The sequence below is a fragment of the Plasmopara halstedii genome, assembly GCF_900000015.1.
Source record: "Plasmopara halstedii genome assembly, contig: Scaffold_658, whole genome shotgun sequence".
NCBI lineage: Eukaryota > Oomycota > Peronosporomycetes > Peronosporales > Peronosporaceae > Plasmopara > Plasmopara halstedii.
This window is the reverse complement of record NW_020187575.1, coordinates 604057-624333: the sequence shown is the minus strand read 5'-3', so window position 1 is coordinate 624333 and position 20277 is coordinate 604057. Positions and strand designations below refer to the sequence as shown.

Below are 20277 nucleotides of genomic sequence, written 5' to 3'. Positions count from 1 at the left end.
CGGCTCGTAGCCGTCAGTTAGACAAATGTGTCGCTTCGTGCGACAGTGGAGCGCCTGGTGCCGTCGGAAACGAACGTCGTTGCACTCCGTGCTGAGAATCAGTGCTGGATCAGTTTCTGGGTGGTCGAGCGCCTTTGGGCGCCGCCCCGGCGCCAACGCTTCAACGTTTACTTGCGCTGGATCCTGGTACTGCTTAAGCAAGCCCACATGAAACACCGGGTGGGTGCGCATCCGATACGGAAGATTTAGCGTAAACGCAAGGCCTCGCCTGGCGACGACATTATGAGGCTCAATAACGGTGGACGGAGCTTTGTCTTGAAGACAGCAGAGACTGCATGTGTCGGAAGGTATTAGCATTACTGCCACGAAAATTTTTTGATTTCCGACATCCACCCGCCTAGAATGCGGTCGGTTGGTCGTGCACAATTGCGATTATGAGACCGCCCAGCATAACTTCATGATAACGTGCCTGATCCATTCAATTCTCGCTTCATAGCTACTAGGTGTATGCGTAGTATTTTGCCGAACTGATTCCAATGATTCCTAGCATTCAGCTATCAAAAGGAAGCTGTCTTAACAACTTCAATGAATTACAATAATATTTGGCAGAATATTCGATCTCTTGCTGGTAGTGCATTTTATAAATATCACAACATTATTGTAACGGGTTGCACGTACCCTTGTATAAAAGGGAGGGTCACACAAGACGGTGTGATCGTACAAAGATGTGGATTACACATGCCGGTGTAATCACACAATGGTGTGGCTTCACCGTAACAAGAAGCCACATTGTTGCGGGACTGCCAGTAGTTATGCATATTTATTAGGTTTTACTATTTAATCATGAAAACCTAGGGGTTTATATATAGGCGGATCTGGCCACAAATAAAACGAATAAATACAATCTCAATTTTGAGCGGAAAAGTTTATTCGCCTTGGTTAAGGTTCTGGGTACTCTTGGAGGTAGCGGAATGCAATCCACTACACTCGTTCCGATTCTTGTATAGAACGTGACTTTAGTAAGTTTACTTTATGCAAAGAGCTAAAGCAGCTCCGCTGCACTTATAAGCACTTGTAGTCAATATACGCCTGAGTCGTTACGACTAATCCTCTGTGAAGATGAAGCTATTTTCCTATTCGCCCCAGGGCATGTAGGACGGGCTTAATAAGGCAATGTCTTTGCATAGCACTGAGGGCGTGCAACACCTTTTCGCGCGCTTAGAAACGCTTTAGAACTCTAAAGATGCTCTGTTAGAGCCCTTAGAAAAGCAAATGTCGGCATCGACCGCGTTCATGACGCCACCATCGACGACGGATGACTACATGCCGCTCATGGTGAGCGTTAAGACATTCGAGGATAAGGATTGAGATTATCTCATGCTCTGGGTGAGAGAGGCCGAGACGGCTATGTCATTCGCCATGCTCCAGAACAAGCAATAGCGTGTGGCGATAACTATCTCCAAGCTCGGGGACCGAGCGCGAAAATGGGCACTAACTTGCGGTACTTCGGTTGAAGCGGCGTTCCCCTCCCGAAAGAAGCAGAAGCTGCAGCTTTGCGAGTGTTCGCGCCGCCTGACCGAAATAATGCGTGCGATCGCGTTTCCTTGCCGCCCGACAGATCAAAAAGGAATTGAAATACTTTGTCCAAGGGTTCGAACCCACATTGCCGGGATAGCCGATCCTCTCCCCGAGGCGGTTAAGTGACCGTCTTTATGTAGGGCCTCCGCACTGGCGTGGTCAGAATGAAATTTTTCCGTGTGCACCCGTTTTCTTTTGAAGCGGTGAATGTGGCATAGAATGCCGAATTCGTCTCTAAGTCGGCACGACTCAGTTGGAATGCAAACCCGCAGAGCTCGTCGAGCGGGCCTGAGCCAATGAATCTCAGCTATGTTGAGAAAGGGGAGGCAGAGCTCCGAGTTTCCGGACAACGTTTAAATTCCCGACGGAATTTTGTCTGTGGAGACACCCGTCACCTTCAAACTGGTTTATCTCTGCGCAAGGCGCGTCAAGGTTCATCGAACCGGAGTCCCGCTTCTAACCAGTCTAAATTGTCGCAAGGAAACGAGAAAACCCAGTAGGCACCCCGCGCCTACTGGGAATGAACTGAGTTCTTGAGTGTCAAAGAGGTAGAGGGCAGCAGGGTCCAGCCCCAAAGAGCTCTCGGGGGCGTCGGGCAATTATGCTCGACGGTCCACGATCGAATGAAGTAAGTTGTATGCTGAGGCGCTTAGAGCGCGGTCGAGTGACCCCGTCACTGTTTGCGTTTGAACAGGGTCTTGTATCACTGTGCCGAGGGTCCATTTGGACCTCGATGTCAGGTTTCTTGACTTAGATAGCATGGAAATTTGGATTCAAGGTATGGCATGGTTGGAACACCATGAGCCATGGATCGTTTGGAGGCTGAAGACCTGGGGCGCTATGCGCACGTCTCCTGGTGGAGCTTTGTCATGATGTCACCTCTGCAAGGAAGCAGAAGCGTTTTTGCGCGGGCACTGGACCGGGACATTCAATGCGCTGGATATTGGAATATCAGAGTTGTCAAACACAGAAGGTGTATCGGACAAGAGTCCAGGGCATGTTTGCGTGCTGAACTTGGAGCTGCCCGTAAACCACTGAGCTGCGTTTCAAAGCAGTTGCTGCATGCCAAGAGTAACATGGTCGGTCAAGGGCCGAATCATCAAGGGCGAGGCCCCAGTGACGCATATGACGTGGCACGTATCCCACTGTGCACTGCCCAAGTATCAAAACAGCTGCTGCATACCAAGAGTGGCATGGTCGAACGATGTCCGAGTACATCCTGGGCAAGTCCCTTCCGATGCGCGTGGAGTGGCACGTTATTCACTGGACGAAGACTGCAGAAATAGCAGCTCTACGTCGGATGGTGTTAATCACATCAATGTTTCGATGGAGCAGGGAGTAGAGACACTGGTCGGCGCTGAGTGCGTGTTCCCTCTGGTCTCACCGAGATGTGAAACTTCTATAGAGAAGAGACGGCTATACCGTATGTTATCTGCACGGCGCAGAGCGTCGATCCTGACCCAGGGTGTGTCTATCGTAGACGATAGCGCACAGCTATACACCCTCGTCAACGGTATGTCGGGAGAGGAAGACGGCGACGTCACCCTCGAGGTTATTCACGCGATGGATGCTCTTCTGGAGCTGGACGAAATGTCCTTCGAAGATTTTGGCGGTGCCTTGAAGGCTGGCGGTTTAGTCGAGGTGGCCATTATACGATCTCACGAGGAATGCTGAGCGTGCGAAGTGGAACTTCGATCTTAAAAAATCCCTCGGATCCGTACTATCCTTTGGTAAAGGAAGTTTGAGACGTCGTCTCCATAGTCCCGCCGTCGATCCTACCTCCGGACCAAGGTGTGCGTCAGGAGATCGTCCCGGTTCCGGGGAAACAAGTAATGCGTAGCACGCCAAAACCCTCTGCCCAGGAAGCATTGTGACGTCATCGACGCAATCTTCCTTGCGAAGTGTGATGCAGGAATGGTGCGCTAGATCAAGCATCCCCATTCGACATCCCCGTTCTGTGTCCGGAAGCTGAACGGTAAGTGGTGTATCGTTCACGCTTACAGAAAGGTCAACGCTGCCACCATTCCGGCACAGACACCATTTCCTATGAAGGATGTTCTCCAGAACAACATCTTCGATGTACACAAGTCAGTGCACTCGACCTGGTCGATGGGATATTGCCAATTGTTCATGAGTGCGTGTGATATTCCACTGACAGCGGTGAATACTCCGAGCGGGAAGCTCTGAAAGTGGCTGGTGATGCCCAAAGGGCTACCCAAAGCACCAGCAACATGTAATCGTCTTGTGACGTAGATGTTCAGGCCCCACCTGGCGTATGCGCAAACATACTTCAACGACATCTTCGTCCACAGTCATGCGGGGCACGGAAGGACAGATGATGAAACCCACATCGTCCATTTAAATGCGGTGCTCGAGTGCATGTGGACGAATATACTGTATGCTAATGCAGATAAGTGCATCTTCGGCGCTGAAGAACCCCCCCCTTTTAGGTAGCCTTAATGAAAAGCGTGGCCTTCGAGCGGATCCCGCTAAGTTCAAGGCAATTGTGGACTGGTAGGTTCCAAAGGACCGAAAGGACTTGCGCAAGTGGCTTGGCCTCGCCAATTACTTGCAAAACGTCAGCGTGAAATATGTAGAGATGGCACGGCCATCGTCGAATCTCCTTAAGAAGGATGAAGAATGATGTTGGGACACGGAGCATCGGAAGGCTTTTGATAGGGCCAAAGACAGTCTCCTTCATGCACCAATACCAAAAGGGCGATCGGGGTCTGGCAACATTAGACCCCGATCGTCCTTTTAGTGTCGTATGTGAGCTTCAGGCTTTGCAATTGGCTGTGCACTGCTGCAAGCAGACGCCGAGGGACGAGGTCGCTTTCGAACCTCGCCAGCTCAAGGCTGCAGAAAAGAACTTCCCTGTTCACGACAAGAAATTACTTGCGATGAAGTATGCACTTATCAAGTTCAGGACGCACCTGCTTGGCTCGAAGCTGTTTTTGATCTACATAGATCATACGTCACTACGCACTGCGAATCAGTCTCCTCGCAGAGGATGGCCAGGTGGCTCTCCTACTTCACACAATATAACTTTGAGGTGAAGTATAAACCACCAAAGCAGAATGCTTTGGTTGATACGTTGTCACGCAGACCGGATTATAAGCTTGCTCATGTCACGACGGTGACGTCGTTTGTGACGGACTTGATCCGCGCCGCATACGCGGGTGATGGTATGTGTAGCGCTGCTACAGGTTCTCGGGTGCAAGGTGTTTGGAAACTCAGACAAGAACTTTTCGTCACGACTGCGTGCACGGTTGCACCAATATTGATTGAATAATGGAGTGCTGTATCATAGCACTGACTCGACGGATACGCTACGAATTGTCGTTCCTTACGATGTTGATTTGAAACATTGTATTTTGTATAAGGCCCACGACACCCAACTCAGTGGTCATCTCGGTCTTGAGAGGGCGTACAGCTCTGTGAGCTGCCACTACTTGTGGACCAAGATGGACAAATGAACGAGCTCATATGTGCGCACTTGTGAGACATGTCAAATGGTAAAGTCCTCTCCGATGTAGCGTCACCAGCTGTCCAATTTACTGGTCTGATTCGGGTGTTAGCAGTCCATGAGTATGATTTTGTGTTTTGCTTGCCGAAGGAATTGGCGGGCAACACGGGTGTGGTAGTCTTTTTTGACCGCTTGAGCAAGATGGCTCATCTTGCAGCGGTGCCGGACACAATCTACGGTGTTAGTACAGCGACTCTGATTGTGGATCGCGTCTTGTAAAAACATGGACTCACATCACTCACAGAGACCACGCTTCACTAGGGAGTTTTGATCGACAATCTTCAGGGTGCTGGGCACGAAGTTGACGATGTCAACAACGGACCATCCGTAGAACAAAACTGAGCGTGTGAATTGCGTCGCTGAAGACGTTCTTCGCAGCGCTGCACTGAACCGAAGCGCTGAAGCGCCATGCTGCCACATGTAGAGTTCAATCTGAACAATGCAGTGCATGCGTCTTTTGGCTACTCGCTGTTAAACGTGAACGGGCTCGTTCATCCTCGCGTTTTGCTGACACCGCCATCGCATGGCTCAGGGCTTGGTGAAAAAGGAATAATTGAGCGACTTGCTGATGCCAGCCCCCACACTGTGCGTAAATAAGTCGATGAATTCCTGTCTACCATACTGAGTGTCTTACCACATGTTCGCAATGCGATGGCTTGGTGGAAGAGGAATAACCGAGCGACCAGCTGATGTCAGCTCCCACATTGTGCAAAAATAAGTCGATGACTTCCTGTCTACCAGACTTCCTGTCTTACCACATGTTTTCGATGCGATGGCTGAAAGCCAAGACATGCAGAAAAAATATGGAGATGGAAGATGCTTCATCCATCTCCATATTCCTTGTGCAAATGTGAAAAACATTGGTTCGGAGGCCTGGAACAAGCTCTCCCTCGTCGACAAATCTTTGCCACGAAGATGGAGAGAGACGACAATGTGGCACATTAAATGCCCAGGACGTTGGCTTAACAGCAAGGTGCAGTGGGTGCCCCTGTGAGTGATAAAATCACACTTCATGAGAGCTTGAGTGATTCAGACCAGGTTACTATCATACCACTAGATTTGCGTTGCGACACGCTAACCTGGGAGCTGGCGAAGTCGGTGCGCGGCGGTGCCGAAGCCGTGCCTGATCAGGCTTTTGTAGTGAGATTCAACAAATGTAAAGAACGAACAGTAAAAAAACTGGTGCATATCACAGCTGCGGCAAGCAAGGCCATTGGGCTGTAGAGCTCTTCTTGCAAGTCCAAACGACACTGAGTGACATTGGTCCCTGCGTGCAAATATTGCCAATTGTGGTAACTACCTCTTTTCGGTCGACGGCAGTGAAGACTCCGCCGAATCAAGAGAAATCTGTTTGGTCGATTCAGGCGCGACGCAGCACATGTAGAGTACCAAGAAGCTCATGGGAAATTGCACGATCTTCACCCCGGTCAACGTACATGTCGCAGACCAAATGATGTGCAGGCTATTGGCATCCGTAATGTGGTCATGTCGAAGAAGACTTCTCATAGAGCATTCTTGCAAACGTGTTGCACATCTTGGAGCTGTTGAGCAATTTATTTTTCTGTCAATAGGTTAGCCAAAGGAATTGTGCCAGCGATATTTGACAACAAGAGATGTCTTGCGGAGAAAAAGAGAGCTACATTGAAAAGTGGTGCAAGTGGAGAAACATGACTGTTCAGTCTTTAGACAGTACCTATCGCTTTGACAAAGCGAATGTGGTCAAGTTATCGAACTGCAAGGAAGGCACCACTTCGTTCCTCTGACACCATCGACTTGAATACATCAGACACGGAAGACTTGGTGTCTTTGTGAATAATAAAATTGGCTCACGAATTATGTTGATATCAGCTAACAAGCAAAAGCTTTGCGCTGGTTGTGCACTGTAAAACAAACACGTGTGCGCTTCCAGACGGCTTTGCTTGATTGCGCAAGCGAGCTACTAAAATTTGTGCGTAGTGATGTGCGCAACCAGATATAGACGCCAACGTCTAGCGGTAAGCGTTATTTTGCCATCTCTTTTGACGACAAGTCCCACTACTGCGCTGTCACCCATATGAAGAACAAGTTGATTTTCGCGGACAAGTTGGCGGAGCTCGTTACATTCACTGAGAAGCAGACTGGTAAGCATGTCAAGATACTGCGTAGTAATAATGTTGGCGATTTCTAGTCGGTCAAGATGATCAAATTCTGCGTGAATTACGAATCACTCTCAAGGTTTCGCATTATGTACCCCTCAGTTTAGCGAAATTGCTGAGAGCATGAATCGGACGCTTGTGGAATGCGCAAAGTGCATGATGGAATATGCTAGGATGTTCAAGGTATACTGGGGTGAGGCCGCGATAACTGCGGTATTTCTTTGCAATTGGTGTGTTATATGTGTACTTGGCTGCTGCAAGTCGCTGTACGACATCAACGAAACCTTTTTTGGTCTACTTCACAGTCTTTGGATATCACGCGTATGTGCACGTTCCATTGGAAAAAGCTCAAACTTGATACGAAAAGCGTTCCGTATCGATTTTAGGCTATTCGGAGCTTCACAAAATGTAAACAGACGTCCTCTGATGAGTCGCGGCGCACATTTCATGGACGATATCTTTGACAAGGGCCACGAACACGACCACAATGAAGTCAACAAGATTATCGAAATTTTTGGCGAAGAAAATCCTCGATCCAAGAAACATGAAAACTCTCGACCCAAGAAAGATGTGTCCCGCTATCGACGCTAAACTTTTTGAGATACGCCAAAGGGTCTGGTGCAACACACGTCATACGTCATGTATTTAAGTGGTAGAAATGCCGAAAATGTACAGGTCGGCGATTGAATCCTTTGACGAGTGTATGTGAAAGCAAGCATGCGACTCTGAGCTCGACTCACTGATAAAGAACGGGACGTTGAGTATTTTCTGCTTTAAAGGGTCGAAAAGCAATTGGTTGCCGTTGAGTCATTTGCGTGTAATATAACCTAGACGGCAGAATCAGCGTTACAAGGCAAGACTTGTGGCTCAAGGTCTCTCTCAGAAATACGATACTACAAGGAGACTTTTGCATCAGTGGCCAAGTTTACGTCAGATCGTATTGTGCTTAAATTAGCCGCTGAATATCATCTCAAGCTTTAACAACTGGATGTCAAGACAACATTTTGTAATGGTGTCCTTGATGAATACATTTACATGCAGTAGCCAGAAGACTTAGCTGACTCCAGTCGGCCTTACCATTTCTGCAAGCTCAAGCGCTCCTTCAACGGTCTCAAGCAGTCGTCAAGCATGTGGAGTTGACCGATAGACAAATTTTGATCAAGATGGACTTTACCAAGAGTAAGTCCGACTACTGCGTTTATAGCAAGCGCGATGATAATAGCATGATTCTTGTGGTGCTTTCAACTATCTCAAGTAGCAATGAGGCGTTGCTGATATCAACAAAGCGAGCGCATAGCAAACGATTCGACAAAACTGACTTTGAAACGATGTAAAACATCCCTGGTGATGGAAATTTAACGAAATTAGCGACAATGGAGCAAAGTCTGAGCTTAATTAATTTAAGCTAAGGCTGGCATGCAGAATTTCGAACCTGTGGAGACACCTCGATATCTAGGACCAAAGCTGATATTGAAATTGCGTGATTGTGGTTGCAAGCATGACACCACAATGAAGAGCATGCCGTACCGAAGTATCATGTACTTGATGGTAGTCACGTGCCCAGACCTCTCTGCAGCAAAAGGAGATTTGCATCATTTTGCGGCTGACCCATGTCCGGCACACTGGCAAGCTCTCGTGTGTACTGCGGTATTTAAAAGCAGCACCGACTGATGAACTTGTTATCTCGTGAAACGTTGTTACACCTATACAGGGGTTTTTGAATGCTGCTTGGACCGGATACACTGAATCTCGTTGAAGGCTAACTTTTTCATGAGCAACATATGCGTTAGCTAGCGGAGGAACAAGCAGCGTTAAAGACGCACTCTCAACTTCTGAAGCGGAATACATCGCGCTGTTGGGAGCAGCTCAGTAGGCAGTATGGTTCAGGGTGTCCTTGCAAAAGCTTGGAGAAACGGCTGACAACGAGCTTATCAAGATCCATGAGGACAATCAGTGGTCAATATCGTTGGCCACGAATCCCGAGTTTCACAAGCGCACCAAGCATTGCATTGGTATTCGGTAACACATTATGTGTGGATTGAAGATGACCAAGAGGTGTTGAAGTATTGCTCAACGCAAGACATGCTGGCTAACATCATGATCGAGCTAATTTTTGCTATGCAGTTTGTATCGCTTAATATCGACTTTTGTTTTAAGGTGCAGAAGCTGTCGCGCCGAGTGGGAGTGCTGCCAAGAAAGCGTCTCGACCATTAGATGGTAATTGGTAGGTACTGCTAAGAAAAATCATGATAATTGTACATCAAGAGAATGCGCATCCGAGAATGGTAAATCCGTGATAGTGTTTCAGTTGATTGCAAGATTAAAAGTCAGATGGGGCGGTAATTTGGCACGCTATTGCTGTAGAAGATTGTAGAAATTACGGTATGTATAAATTTGCAGACAATTTGTAGCTGAAAGACCTCAATATACTTTGCATTTTGCCATCCACTGTTCCAGTGCCTATAATGCATTTGAGTGTCTTGAGTGTCGTAATGCACGCAAATAGTCACTGCTCTTTCTTCGGCTTTGATGATACATATACGCTTGCTTATTCCAGACATTACTTGCTCGCCTGGATGTTGCAGGTTTGTTTCGCAAAATTTTTCTTTCACTCGATTTGTGAGTGGTTAGCGTAGCAGTATGCACTTGGCGTACGATTTGATGTTACTTTAGCAAGGCAAGTACATCTAGATTATCGGCGTTCTAAGAGCTGCCAAATCATCGGCGTTATAAGAGCAGACAAAATCGTTCGCCAGCAACTTGAACGAAACGTACAAAAATCAGACGAACCCATAGTGTCATTTGAGCATGACTTCACGATTGTAGAGTGCATGGATAGGATTTGAAGTCTCGAGATGTCTGCTTGTCGCGGTTGAGCATGACAATATTTGTATGTAGCGTTGTGCCCTGCTGAGTAAGAAAAACATTCCCTTCCAGTACACAGGGACGGAGCGACTAGGATACTTCTCTATTTTTTCATGCACGCGGACATTATATTGGTGGCTTCTGAGCATACCGAAAGATAGAAGAGCTTATGAAATTTCACAGTACCATAGTGGCAAACATTCCGCGAAGTCGACTAGTCTGTGGCAATTATTGATCACAAAGTACCAGGACTTGACAATCTCTTAATATGGAATCCAAACACAAATCCTTATTTTCTAAATACTTAAAGCGCATTTTTAAGTAATTCTAACTATTTGCTCTACCATTGTTCTAATAAAATATTTTGTTATTAGTGAAGAGTTGATAAATGGTCAGTTAAATTTATGGTTCAAATTAAAATGATGGATTGACATTGGCGATCGGGAAGGACACCTTAGCTGCTTTCCGTTGTAACTTCTGACAGAGACCTGACAAAGTGAATGCATTGCCGTTAACGCGATCCAGCAGGGTATCCACATTGAAGGATATTAGGATATGGCAAGACTATGAACAACGATTCTCGGAGTGACATGAAGAAATTTTAAAATGATTCCAGATACCTTTTTAGCGCACCCCAGCGCGTGAGCACCGTTTACGTTATTACCATCGCCTCAGAGCGAACTGTCCGTAATCAACACATAATGGCTGCTGTCCTCCTTCCAGCGGCGTCAGCTGACAACCCCACCAAATTCGTACCGACTCTTTCTGTATCCTATGGACGAATAATTGTCCATCACTCACAGGTGCTCTGTACCAAATTTTGATTCAAGTTTTACAAGACGATATGAAATGAAAGCCACTGAGAAGAATGGATCAATATTTTGTCAGTCTCTTTTCTGCTGACAAGTCCGGGTTCCTCGAATTCGAACAATGTTTTGAAACACTCAGAACAGGTTTTTATAGTCTTCTTGATTATCTCGTATAGTTGATATTGCCAGATGTCAAATCGACCTAGGTTCGCCAGCAGACGAATACTGCTCATACTTTGGGGGTCTTTGTTCTCGAACGGGATGACTGGTGCTAAATAAGTTATTACCAGTTACTCTAGATATTTTCCCACTAGAATGCGTTATGAAGATTGCTGCTGGACGAACCAACAAGTTCAAGATAGAGTTTACATACGTCAATGACAACGGTTGCCATGTTCCTCGAAGCGTGGAATGCTCTCCTGTCACAGCCTCGTTTCTGTCTGATGTGCAGTCGATCCCAATAGTGAAGGTAGCATGATAACTAGCTCATATTTTCTAAAGCATACCAGATCGTTGAAAAATGCATAGTTTTGCACAATTTGCTGATTCTATCATCTTAAGATGTGCAGACAGAACAAATTGAAGTAGGAGCATACGTCAGCCATGCGCTTCAAAAGCCTTGAATTATTCGAAACGTGACTGGGACCGCAATGCTCGTACAATCTTCACCACATTTCTAGCACCATAATCTTCGATGCTGCTCACTATCATTCATTAGATTCGTCTATCTTAGTCTATGGAGCTTACTGACGTCATATTAAAGCTATCAGGCTTGTAGGAAAAGCACTTGAGACAGCAAATAAAAGCATACGAACCCTTTACAAATACAGGTCAATATTTCTCTCCGAATTTCATCCCCACCGCAAGGGACCATGAACCACCAGACACATCTGCCAACCCATAACAAGGGAAGCGACGAGCTTGTTTCACGAATGTATATAAATATTAAATGGATGTGCTTAAGCACGTTTCGCTTACACTCTCAAAGCTATCAATAGGTAAGAGAGAATTGAAGGAAGCAATGAGAGACTGTATTATTCAAGAAGTTACATGCACCTCTTCGACTGTTGCCGTGGAGAGAAGTTGCATATACCAAGCGAAGTCGATGTTTCGACCAACTACTTAAGTTGACTTGTACTACCGGTCTTGATGGCATACTTTGCTCCCTCGCTCTTTCTTTTGATATCGTGTTTCATGCTCAGCTTTGATTCAGACATTCGATGCCCCGCCGCTTTCTTTGCCTCCTTGATACGATTCCAACCTTTGCGAGTGAGCTCGGATGTCTTGTGTTTCATTTTTTTGAAACCTTCTTCGATTTTGTGCCATAACTTGAGAAACCACATCTTAGCATCGAAGACCGCATTACGCACTGTTGGTTTGACGCCGTGTACCGCATGACTGACTCCCCTTTTAGCTTCGTATGTGGCATGACCGGCAACTGATTCAAATCCGGCCTGATTCTTTATCCCATGTGCTGTATCCTTTCCAAACCACTTGGTGTTGTAAGCAAGTTTATCAAATAAAGGCCAAAATCGTTCTTCCTTAACGTCGCTTCCTGCATGAGGCTGTAGAGATTTCGTTGCCTTCAGAGGTTCCTGTTGCGCAGTAGATGCTACAGCGCCCTTGGTGTCCTGTAACGATTGTGACGTGTCAGTATCCAGGGCTGTCGACTGCGAGATGCCCCAGGAGACCATGAAGACTGCAAGAAATTGCACAACAAATAAGCAGCGCATATCGAACGATGATTTAGTGGGTGATCAGTAAACGTTCAAATGCAAAGTAAGACCGTCCCATTGCAGGACAGAATTGCGCCCAGATTGGCGTTTGATGCTCAGATGCATATGGTGAATCGTGTAGGATGGGGTCTGGGAGAGATACCAATGCGATGGGATCAATATTCTCCTGAAAATTATTGGCTCTGTAACTATTGATTTTTGCGGAGAATAAATTTTATACAATTTAATACTTTCCAATCTTTACAAACTCAGTTTAAGGTAGATTTAGCTTCTGTTACCAAAATTCTCGTGACCTTGTCGTTGAAATTTATAGGCCAACTTCAAACGAGGCAACTGATTCCTGGTTCGTGATCACGCTCTTACTTTGTTTTAAAGTTCTACTCAAACAATCTGGTCCGATGCTCAGAGATGTAGCACATGGTTGTTGAGGGTCAGGGCATCCGTGGCGCCATAAAAATGCTTTAGGTACCTTTTTGTTTCAATATAGTGGAAAACGGTATAATTACATACTGATAATCGTATGGGAATTTTTCTTAGGTTTGCTCAATTAAAGTACCGCACAATATAATGCGATTTTGGAAGTTCAAAACTGACTTCATCTTTGTTTGATTCGATCAAAACGATCAGGCTTTAGCAATGCTTCGCCTGGATCGATGCTAGTAATTTATTGTTTCTTGTCTAACGCACTTGTCTAACGCACTCCTTGCTTGTACTTTTGGATTTCTGGCTTCAAGAATAGAAAATACTCACTGTACGTTGCCGTAGAGAAAGGGGTTCCTGCTAGGCAGACGAAAGAATAAAATCATGAAAGACACAGATGACACCTGACTCTCTAACTTAATCTGAGGATCGTTACATCGCAGCATATGACAAATAGCATCCAGATACGAGATATCCTGCTCACATGTGCTCAAAGACAACAATTTCTTTCGGCACTTATGTAGCTATTCCTATTGGCTATCAAATATTAAAATCCAGGGACTAAAGTTTATTACTTACTGCTAATATTCATGTTCGCTTCAATATGGGCTTAGTGATCATGCTTGGCGCCTATTACGGAGATGTACAGCAAAAGCTTAAAACATTAAAATAGTATACATAACGGTAATAGTTTTCTTTTAGTATCAGAGGATAGTTTAGAAAAGTTGTAAGCAACGCCCTGTCGTTGAAAAAAATCAAGTTTTCAATTTCTCTAAAGTGTATAAATCCATACACAGGAAGATGTACAACGTTCTTGTCGAAAAACTCACTTTAGATTATGGAACGTGAGTCGTTTTGTCGTACTTATAAAAAAAAGTATTGAACGTGGATTTGAAATTTCTGTGTCATTGGCCGCGACATAGGGCGCAAATGCGGTCTATAAGCTCAAAAACATTTCGAGATCTAACTAATAATCTCTATGTTTTAAATATTAACTTTAAGCTGCTATTCTACGGCCAGGAGAAACCTAACTCCAGTAATTTGCGATGATGTTACAATTTGAATCTCAACTTTCATTTAGTCAGATTTCGAGCCTCTGGATCTTATTATACAGCTCTTGCTTTTGCGTCATCGATGTTCAATGACGATCTTGTTAATTTGCTCTTCTAGATCGTCGGTGATGAATGCTTTACCCGCTTAACGAGGACTTATATCATTATTCTGACAAAGGTATAGAAGCAAAGTTTCAAACACTGGGTGGTACAAAAAAATTTAACCGTACATGCAGGTCATATTGGCTGATAACCTTGAGACTAAGATTTACGTTCATTTCGGGGTGGTGGTCAACGCTGGTGTGAATAGACGCCATGACAGTCGTGAAAGCCCGGACCTCTGTAAGAAGCGTGAAAGGACACATTTATGCCTTGTTGTGGTAGAATTGCTCCACCCACTACAATTGAGGATTCCTGTGTCTTTGCTTTTTGTCTATGTTTCGTCAATTTTTAGCATTTCGCGAGTCAAAGTCGCATTCATTGGATCGAGTGACTGAGTTTTGCGCGGTAATCGAAAAAATGTGCATGTATTTGTCGATTTTCGTCTGTACGTACCTCAGCATGTTATCGAGCTTTGTGAATCTCTTGATCAGGATTCATATATACTTAAGAACGAATCATGGGCCGCACTCGTAAGAATACGTCACCATAGTTTACAGTGCGTCGATTTTAGAGCACTATCGTACGTTCAACAACGTACTGCATCCGCTAGAAAAAAAGAAACAATAGCTAGCTAACAATTGCTAGAAAAAAAAACAATAGCTACACCATGCATTTTCAAGTTTAAAATTGTATGGAATAGAAAGATGAATGTACTAAAATGATCGAAACAACGTTGGTTGCTAATGGGAATCAATACACCAGTGCCATGGCTTTAAGCATGACCTGTCTTCATGAAATTCCAAGTTCGCTTAGATCCCCTATCGGCCATGTGTCCTGCCTTTTGAGCTTGCTCTGTCACTGAATGTCTCAATGACTCAAACTTTTCACCAACCCGATGCGATCCCTTTTGGAGGCCTTCGCTTACTGAGTGCTTGGCTTTCTGGGAATCCTCTGATATGGAATGACCCGCTCTCGTGAACCATGATTTAATCCTCCCCATTGTGTCATAGTACATTCTTCGACTGCCTCTCCTCATGCTCCTAAGATGTTGGCGGAAATGGTACCATTTTCTCGACGCTGGCGTTTCGACTAAAAACATTGCTTTAAAGAAATGTTTAATCCATTCATAGAATGATTTCAGATAGCTCTGAGCTTGACGAATGATTGGCCAGGCTCGTTCTTCCTCAACTTCGCCGGCTGTCGGAGATTGCAATTGCCTCGTGGTAACGATTGCGCTTTGAGGCGCGGTCAGCGCAGTGGACTTGTCATTGTTGTCATTGATATCATTTTTGGCTTCCTTCAAAGCTGTTGACGAGGCTGTGCCACTTAAGACCGCAAAGACTGCAACGATCAACAGTGGAAGAATGTAACGCATGTCGAACAACTTGAGGGTGTGTGGTTTGCAAACGACAAGAAGCGAAGTGAACCTGACTGACAGCAGCGGGATCATACTTCGCCCAGACTTTACCTTGATGCTAGAAACCATATGCTTATCTTACAGGATTTGATGAGGGAGAGTTGTCTGGATGGACAAATGTTTTCTTCTAAGCATTTCATTTCTTTTGAAAGTATGCACATCTACGTCTCCACTGTCCTGTCTCGAAAATGATCGGCTGTGCTCTTTACAAGTGAGAACATAGATTAACCGGCAAATCAAGATAAACGCTTACTTGTGGTAGAATTTCTCCACTCTTCCGTCGAATTCCTTACTATTGTCATATTAAATTAAGTTAGAAGCTGATCCGAAAAAAGTAAGAGCTTGAGAATCACCAGATGTAGCTTTATCGCAGCTGGCTCTCCAGACCAGTCTTGTACTCTGATCCAATGCACAGAAACGCATCTTATGGCTGGCGCGATGTACATAAACACGTACAAAGCTGCTTTAATATGTAGATGCATTGTCTGAACATTGAGTCAGAGTATTTATCCAGCCATGTCATCAAAATGACAAGGACTTCTAGCGATTAGAAACTAATATTTCAGTTTATATCTTTGAAAAAGACGACCAAAAATCTGGACCAAACCTCATCCTCAGCAAACGTGCTTTGATCTTTTACATAGCTAAGTCATACAAGATGCACCCATGAAGCCACAAATCCTATCCCACTTGCTTTTCTCGATGGCACTTGTACCAATCATAGGATTTCAGTCTCACAGCATCTATGCGCTTAAGTAGCTGAAGATCATAAGTTGCTTCTCCCATCCTGATTCATAAACGCATCGTGATATGAAGAAAAAAAATCCGGAAAAACGATATGTACGGTGATCCTCATATTGAAGTAATTGCTCAAAGTTGCTACTTTAAATGCTATACACAGCATTCGTGATAAACATGCGAGCAAAATGCTCTGTAGCTGGACGTTGGTAATGTGGCCTCAAATATTATATGATTGTCAGATGAAAACAGCGAGCTGATGCGCATCGGGTGGGACCAATTGCTTAGAAGTGTTACGATAAAGAAAGTAGTCTTTGTTTCAAAATGTGAAGGTAGAAATATGTTTCAACGAGCATACAAAGTGTAACAGATAAACTTGCAATTGTCGTTCGAATTTAAAGAACGAGACTGATTCAGAAGCAGTCCTGCACTCCAATAATGATATTCAAGTACGATGTGCGACGAAGTTACCGCGAACTTCGCACAGAAACACATTGACTCTCTGACTGAGGCCTTGGAAACTCAAAAGTATCAAAGTCTGGTATTGGGCTGCCGGCCTGACGCGTTAAGCTCTTTTAATAAGACATTGTACAACAGAAATGTTGAGCAATTGGTAGCCTGATATAACACTAAATATATATAGACGAACTCCTTTCTATGTGTGAAGAACACGGCAACTCTGATGCACCTGGCAGCACTTGGCGTCAATGTGACGACCCATTCATAATAGTTTATTAGTTTATCAATGATGAAAAACACATGTAGGGAGCCATATGCTCAAGACAGTGTGCCCACACAATGGTGTGACTCTACTTAAATATGAAATCAGTACGTGGCTGAAACATTTAATTAGGTTTTTACTATTTCATTATGAAAACCTATAGATTTAGATGTAGGCGACTTTGCCGCAAATAAAACCAAGAATTACAGTTTGTGTTTTAACGGAAGAGTTTATTTGCCTTGGGTTATGGCTGTAATTACTCTTGGAGTAAGTAGATTGCGATCCGATACACTCGTACTGATTCTGAGTAAAAACGAAGGTCACCAACCTTACCCAAGCTTCCTCTAAGCAAAAGAGCCACGGCAGCCCCGCTGCACCTGGCAGAACTTGTAGTCAATCTACACCTGAGTCATTCCAACTGACCCTCTGGGATGCTCTCTTATTTGGCCCAGGGCATGCAAGACGGGTTTAAAAAACTGATGTCACTGCTTGGCCCTGAGGGCGCGCAACAGCTCGCTTTACAAGGATCTGAAGCGAACAGCGCGCGCCTAGAGGCGTTCTCAAGCTATGAACATGCTCTGCTAGAGCATCTACAGCAGGAGGTATCGGCGCCGACTACGTCCATGACGCGACCGTCGGCAACGGATGACTCGAAGAGAGCAATAAGAAATTGGTGGACTTTGTCCAAGAGTTACATACTCTCATTGCCGGTATGGTGGCCGATCCTTATTTCGGGGCAGTCACAATGATCGTTATGATGGAGGGCTCCGCACTGGCGTGGCCAGAATGGGAGTCTTCTGTGTGCATCCATCTCTCTTTGCATTGAATGCCGAATTTAACTTTAAGTCGGCACGACTTGATTGGAATGCACACTCTAGCAACTCGTCGAGCGAGCCCGGGCCGATGGATATCAGCTATGCTGAGAAAGAGCTCCGAGCTGCCGGGCAGCGTCCGACATCGGGTGGTGTTTTGTCTGTGGAGCCACCCGTCACCTTCGCATTGGTTGTCCCCTTTTCAAGGCGCGTCAAGGTTCATCAAAGCGACTTCCCGCTCTTACCAGTCTTTGGGTTTATTGTGGGGATACGGGAACGCCCAGTAAGCTTTTATTTAGCCTCAAGGAGATAGAGGTAAACAGGGCGCCGCCGGAACGTGTATGCAAGCTGGGTATGAAAGCAACCGTGAAGGGCTTTGAGAATCCATGAAAGATTCTGATCGACTCCGGAGCGTCGGTCAATTAGCTCGACGCTCCGCTATCGAAGGAAGGCAGCTGTATGCTGGGGTGCTGAAGGTGCGGTTTGGAAACACCGTCACTATTCGCTAAGCGACGGGACTTATGTCACTGTGCCGAGGGTACCTGTGGACCTCGGTGTCATGTTTCTAAACTTCGATAGCGTGAAACGCTGTTTAGTCTTAGACTTGGATTCAAAGTATGATCTCATCCTTGGGATGGCATGGCTGGAAAACCATGAGACTTGGATCGACTGGGGGTCGAAGACATTGGGCGCTATGCGCTCGTCTCCTGGTGGAGCTTTGATGAGTCGTAAAATTACCCCTGCTAGGAGGTAAAAACGTTATTTGCGCGGGCACTGGACCAAGACGATCAATGTGCTGGAGATCGGAGTATCCGAGTTGGTGAACACGAAGGTGTATAGGTCAGGATCTTGAGTATGGCTCGCGCGCAGAACGTGAAGTGGTTCGTAACCCACTGAGTTCTGCTCAAGTATCGTAGCAGTCGCTGCATACCATGCGTGGCATGGTCGGCCAAGGTATGGACAAAGCCTTTCAGATGCGCGTGGAGTGGCATGTAATCCACTGGACGAAGACTGCGGGGCTAGCAGCTCTTCGTCGGATGCTGAATATACCATCAGGGCTTCGGTGGAGCAGGAAGTGGGGCTAACACTGGACGATGCAAAGTGCGTGTTTACACTTGTCTCGCCGAGACGTACAATGTAACGGGGTTACACGTACCCTGGTATGAATAAGTGGGTCGCATAAGATGGTGTGACCACACAAGGTTGTGCATTACACAAGACGGTGTAGTCACACAACGGTGTCATTACACCTTAACAAGAAATTAGTACGTGGTTGGACAGCCAATAATTTTGCAATTTTATAGATTTCACAATTTAATCAGAAACACCTAAATACTCAGATATAGGCGGATTTGCCGCAAGCAAAACCAAGAATTACAGTATACATTTTAAATGAATGAGTTTATTTACCTTGGGTTAAGGTTGTGGTCACTCTTGGAGTAAGCGGATTGCGATCCGATACACACTTACTAGTTCTAAGTATCTAACGAAGGTCATCAACCTTAGCTAGCTTCCTCTAAGCAAACGAGCTACAGCAGCCCCGCTGTATATAATCGCTATGAAGAGGCGACAGCAACGCCATATGCCAGATGTTAGACGCCACGCTTCGACTCTGATCCAAAATGAGTATACCGTAGACGATAGCTCACAGCTATACACCCTCGTCAATGGTATAACGGGGAAGGAAGACGGCGACGTCACCCTTGAGGCTAGTCCTGCGGTGGATGCTCTTCTGGAGCAGAACGAGATGTCCTTCGAGAGTTTGACGGTATTTTGAAAGTAGGCGACTTAGCCAAAGTGGTTATTATACAACCGGGAGGAGAGATCAACTCGTCGTCGCATCTGAATGAAGCTGTCCTGAAATACACCAAAAGGCTGCCGAGCGTACGAGGTGGATCTTTGATACTGAAATATCCCTCGGATCCGTACTATCCTCTGGTGAAGGTATCTCGAGACGTCGCCTCGACAGACGCACCGTCGATTCTACCTCCGGACCGAGGTGAGCGTCAGAAGATCGACCTGGTTCCGGAGATCAAGTAATGCGTATCACGCCAATACACTCTACCCAAGAAGCAATGTGACGTCATCCACGCCTTCTTCCGTGCGAAGTGCGATGCAGGAATGGTGTGTGAGATGAAGTATCCCCATTCGACACCCGCGTTTGGTGTCCAGAAGCCGAACGGTCAGTGGCGTATCGTTCACGCTTACAGTAAGCTCAACGCTGCCATCATTCCAGCACAGACGCCGTTTCCTATAAATGTTGTCCTCTAGAACAACATGGTGGATGTACACAAATCAGTGCACTTGACTTGGTCGATGGGTCCTACCAATTGCTCATGAGAGCGATTTATATTCCGCTAACAGCC

At 45.7% G+C, this 20277-nt stretch overlaps 5 protein-coding genes across 5 annotated transcripts; 2 read left to right on the top strand and 3 right to left on the bottom strand.

Annotated features, from left to right (window-relative positions):
• Window positions 1-7686: 7686 nt before the first annotated feature.
• On the top strand, window positions 7687-7982 carry PHALS_13299 (uncharacterized protein; the record flags this gene model as incomplete). Its single annotated transcript, XM_024729033.1, has 2 exons — window positions 7687-7809; window positions 7896-7982. The coding sequence occupies 2 exons, from the start codon at window positions 7687-7689 to the stop codon at window positions 7980-7982; spliced, it is 210 nt and encodes a 69-aa protein (XP_024579450.1).
• A 2431-nt stretch (window positions 7983-10413) lies between these two features.
• PHALS_14685 (uncharacterized protein) lies at window positions 10414-12033 on the bottom strand. The gene has a single exon (XM_036407560.1). It carries the CDS (start codon window positions 11144-11146, stop codon window positions 10937-10939), a length of 210 nt encoding a protein of 69 aa, XP_036263253.1. The 5' UTR covers window positions 11147-12033; the 3' UTR covers window positions 10414-10936.
• PHALS_13298 (uncharacterized protein) lies at window positions 12032-12607 on the bottom strand (the record flags this gene model as incomplete). Its single annotated transcript, XM_024729031.1, has 1 exon — window positions 12032-12607. One exon carries the CDS (start codon window positions 12605-12607, stop codon window positions 12032-12034), a length of 576 nt encoding a protein of 191 aa, XP_024579448.1.
• A 1372-nt stretch (window positions 12608-13979) lies between these two features.
• On the top strand, window positions 13980-14995 carry PHALS_14684 (uncharacterized protein). The gene has a single exon (XM_036407559.1). The coding sequence runs from the start codon at window positions 14352-14354 to the stop codon at window positions 14616-14618; it is 267 nt and encodes an 88-aa protein (XP_036263252.1). The 5' UTR covers window positions 13980-14351; the 3' UTR covers window positions 14619-14995.
• On the bottom strand, window positions 14996-15598 carry PHALS_13297 (RxLR-like protein; the record flags this gene model as incomplete). The annotated part of the gene is made up of 1 exon (XM_024729029.1): window positions 14996-15598. One exon carries the CDS (start codon window positions 15596-15598, stop codon window positions 14996-14998), a length of 603 nt encoding a protein of 200 aa, XP_024579446.1.
• Window positions 15599-20277: the final 4679 nt, after the last annotated feature.